The 3,025-nt window shown below is 41.2% G+C and overlaps 1 protein-coding gene across 1 annotated transcript; it reads right to left on the reverse strand.

The window, feature by feature from the left end:
* Positions 1 to 644: 644 nt before the first annotated feature.
* On the reverse strand, positions 645 to 2,997 carry LOC111654739 (uncharacterized). The gene is made up of 7 exons (XM_023405905.2): positions 2,865 to 2,997; positions 2,441 to 2,722; positions 2,227 to 2,283; positions 1,595 to 1,744; positions 1,434 to 1,469; positions 1,287 to 1,325; positions 645 to 1,139 (listed from the first exon to the last, which is right to left on the reverse strand). Exons 1-7 carry the CDS (start codon positions 2,916 to 2,918, stop codon positions 834 to 836), a joined length of 924 nt encoding a protein of 307 aa, XP_023261673.1. The 5' UTR covers positions 2,919 to 2,997; the 3' UTR covers positions 645 to 833.
* Positions 2,998 to 3,025: the final 28 nt, after the last annotated feature.

Raw genomic sequence — 3,025 nt, forward strand, 5'->3', positions numbered from 1 at the left:
TTCTTACTGGGCAGAAAAAAAACACTTAGTAAGTACCATCTGTGGCACCTGAGATAAGTTTAATTGTACTTTATGTTATTTCAGGTTCACACATACAGTATGTGTGGGAAAGACTTCCATTTTATGAAACACAAATGAGACGTCTTAAAGGCCGTGCATTTTCTTGACGTGTGCCTTGTGTTTATGGCAAAGACTGCTGAAGGGCTTTTTGGCTGTGTCTCACTGTATGAACATGAGCAGGGTGTTGATGAGAAAATCAGGAGCAACAAAGAAAGTCAAAGATACAGTGCCAAATTAATGCCATGTACATGAAACTGAATTTATTATACTGGCTCTAATTACAAAACCATAGAAAATTATAACCTGACTCGGAGCATTTAGCAGTTATTTTCCTCAGGCGTTGGTGGAGACCAAAAACAGCTAAAAGCAGAGTATTGGTCGTATGCATGACTCCAAATGAATCCAAATGTTATTCTGTGTCTGCTGGATGTGTAGCATGTCCACCATGTAGAATTAAAAGGTGATGTCTGTTGTCAGCTTGTTTCTGCTGCACCCAAGTGGCAGTAAAATTACTTAATGCATGTATTAAAGATAAATCATGAAAGCAAACAAAGAGTGCACATCATTTAAAAAAGGAGAAACAGTTCAGGTTTCCTTAATCTGTTACTTTTATTAGGTATTATTTATTAAAAAGAAAAAAACATAGTAAGCCAATAAAATGTCAACACTTAGTAGAAGTAAGTAAAAGATAAAAGATGAGAAAATTCACTGTTTTTTATTTCATCAGTAATGTGTTTTATCTTTTCTCTTTGTCTCTGCTGGTGCCTGAAGTCTCAGATAAGGTTTCCCTGTGTGGGTTGGAGTTGGGGTTGAACAGGTGACTGGACAGTGGCCGCCTCCTGCGCTGCTCTCTCCAAACCCACGGGGAGAGTGTCGGTGTCCGGCTGCAGTCCAGTGCTGGCCAGCCTCTCTGTCTGTGGGACTCCGCCTGACGGGGTCACCGCAGTTGGCACGACGCCTGCCTGTGCTTGGTTTGTGAGCCCAGCGGCCTGACTCGCAGCTTGAACTCCTCCTCCTGTGGGCAGGTTTGTGAGCACAGTGGGAACATACATACTCAGCTGGCCCATTTTAGCAGCCATCTGAAACAGAGAAGAGAGGGAAGATGCAGTAGAGTGAGAGTGGAGGGAGGGAGGACAGTTGTGTCATCAGTAGGATCACTGAGTTCACTGAGCGGATTGTTTGAACAAGCTGAGAGTCAGATAAAAATCTTGGCTGTGTTACTATACCTGAAGCTCCTCTGAGCTGACACTGCCAAGTAATGAGCTCTATTAAAGAATAAAGAAAAAAAATCTAACAAATAAGACACCATCAGAAAGAAATATAATATCCACATATAATAATATCCAATTTTACAAAGAGTATTTTGTATTTACCATGGGCTGCTGGAGCATGTATACAATTTGGGGATTCTGTGGATGAAAATTAGACTGATTATAATGCAATTTTTGCCATATTTCCTTTAGAAAATGTTGTTTTTTGTGACACAATATGAGCTCTGCTGTCAGATTCAGGTTTATAAAGGTACACTAGACACCTGTTGTTGCTGAATTGGCTGAGGGGCATCTCCTGAAGGAGCAGCTCCAGACAGCGTTTCTGCTGGTAAGACCGGACTGTTTGGAGGCTGATTAGCTGGGATTTGTGGGAGAGGTGCTCCAAGAATCCCTGGGAATCCATATGGGGAGAACTGAGGAGAAACGTGACTTTTATATGTTAATTTTTGTCAATTCTTACTATGAGAAGACAAAAATGCAATTCTAACCCTCTCCTACACCAAACATGAGTCGGTTAAATACAAAGGATTAGGCTTACAATAAGACCTGTGGCAGAAAATCACGTGCAAGACAAAACGGTAAGTAAGTTTCCATCAGAGTCATAAATCAACTGACAGATCCCGTCAAAGTACAGATGTCTTTATTTCCACAACACTGTCTGTTACGAAAGAGTTTCAGGATGTTTCAGTTTTCATATACGGTACATGTGACAGCACATGTAAGGAGGGAAAAAAAATCCTGCACTTCACTGTAGAAAAATGTTAAAGACCCCCCAGGTGACATCTTTCAAGCTGGATTGTGGTCGGAAAATATTTTTGTCTCAACAGTCAGCACAGTGTAGGACAGAGCTCTGTCTCGGAAAACATAGCCAGTGTGTTTCTTAATAATATATTACCAGCTGATTTCTGTATGGTGATGAAAACAGAGGGAAGTATCCATGAGGAGGGAACATCTGAAAACAGCAACAAAACAAACTCACAATTAGCCAGAAATGATCATTCCTGCAAATAAGAAGATAATGGATGATAAAGTAAATAGCTGTGGGTTTTTTTTTTGTTGTTGTTTTTTATTCTCCAGATTATGTTTTTGTTTTTTTCTTCATGTCCCACCAGAGGCTGCTGTGGGAGTGCCGGCTGGTTAGCAGGTTGAGATCCATGGAAGCTCGGCTGTAGGGGGATGATCATCAGACCGTCCCCAAGTGGAGGCCAGGTGTAGTGTTGTTGTGAAGGAACAAGCTGGGGGCCACCCTGGGGACCCATCTGCTGGGGGATCCCAGGCTGTGCTTGATCCACCCTTGGGGAAAGTGGTGCTGGAGTCTGAACTTCAGGGTTCTGGTTTGTGGCTTCAACAGGTTGAACTTGTTGAATTTGAGAGGCTCCTCTTTGTGTCACCTGAAAACGTAAAAGACAAATCCCCAAATGACCGTTGTCTAAGCAGATCTCATGTAATGTGAGATAAATTTGAACCTAATATAGACAAATAACAAATATTACCTTGAAAAATACAGAAAAACATAACTGGGAGTGTACTTACTGGTACTGCAGACACTATTATGGTGAAACATGACAATAGGCTCACAGTAATCATTTTCCAGAAACAAAACAAAGATCAATATGGTTTTGAATTGGTTCCCACAAAATCAATGAAAGCTGTCAAGGAGCTGCTTAGAGAACTTATAGTAAATTCAATGACAC

Source organism: Seriola lalandi, unplaced genomic scaffold (genome assembly GCF_002814215.2).
Source record: "Seriola lalandi dorsalis isolate HSWRI2012SDOR001 ecotype SW California unplaced genomic scaffold, Sedor1 jcf7180001958081, whole genome shotgun sequence".
NCBI classification, from domain to species: domain Eukaryota; kingdom Metazoa; phylum Chordata; class Actinopteri; order Carangiformes; family Carangidae; genus Seriola; species Seriola lalandi.

Bases quoted from the DNA above. Each gene is read 5' to 3' on its own strand.
- LOC111654739 (XM_023405905.2), bottom strand. From the start codon at position 2,918: ATGATTACTGTGAGCCTATTGTCATGTTTCACCATAATAGTGTCTGCA. The intron at 1,470-1,594 runs GTGTCTAGTGTA...TTTCATCCACAG, and splicing joins AGCCAATTCAGCAACAACAG to AATCCCCAAATTGTATACAT. The intron at 1,140-1,286 runs GTATAGTAACAC...TCTCTGTTTCAG, and splicing joins TCAGCTCAGAGGAGCTTCAG to ATGGCTGCTAAAATGGGCCA.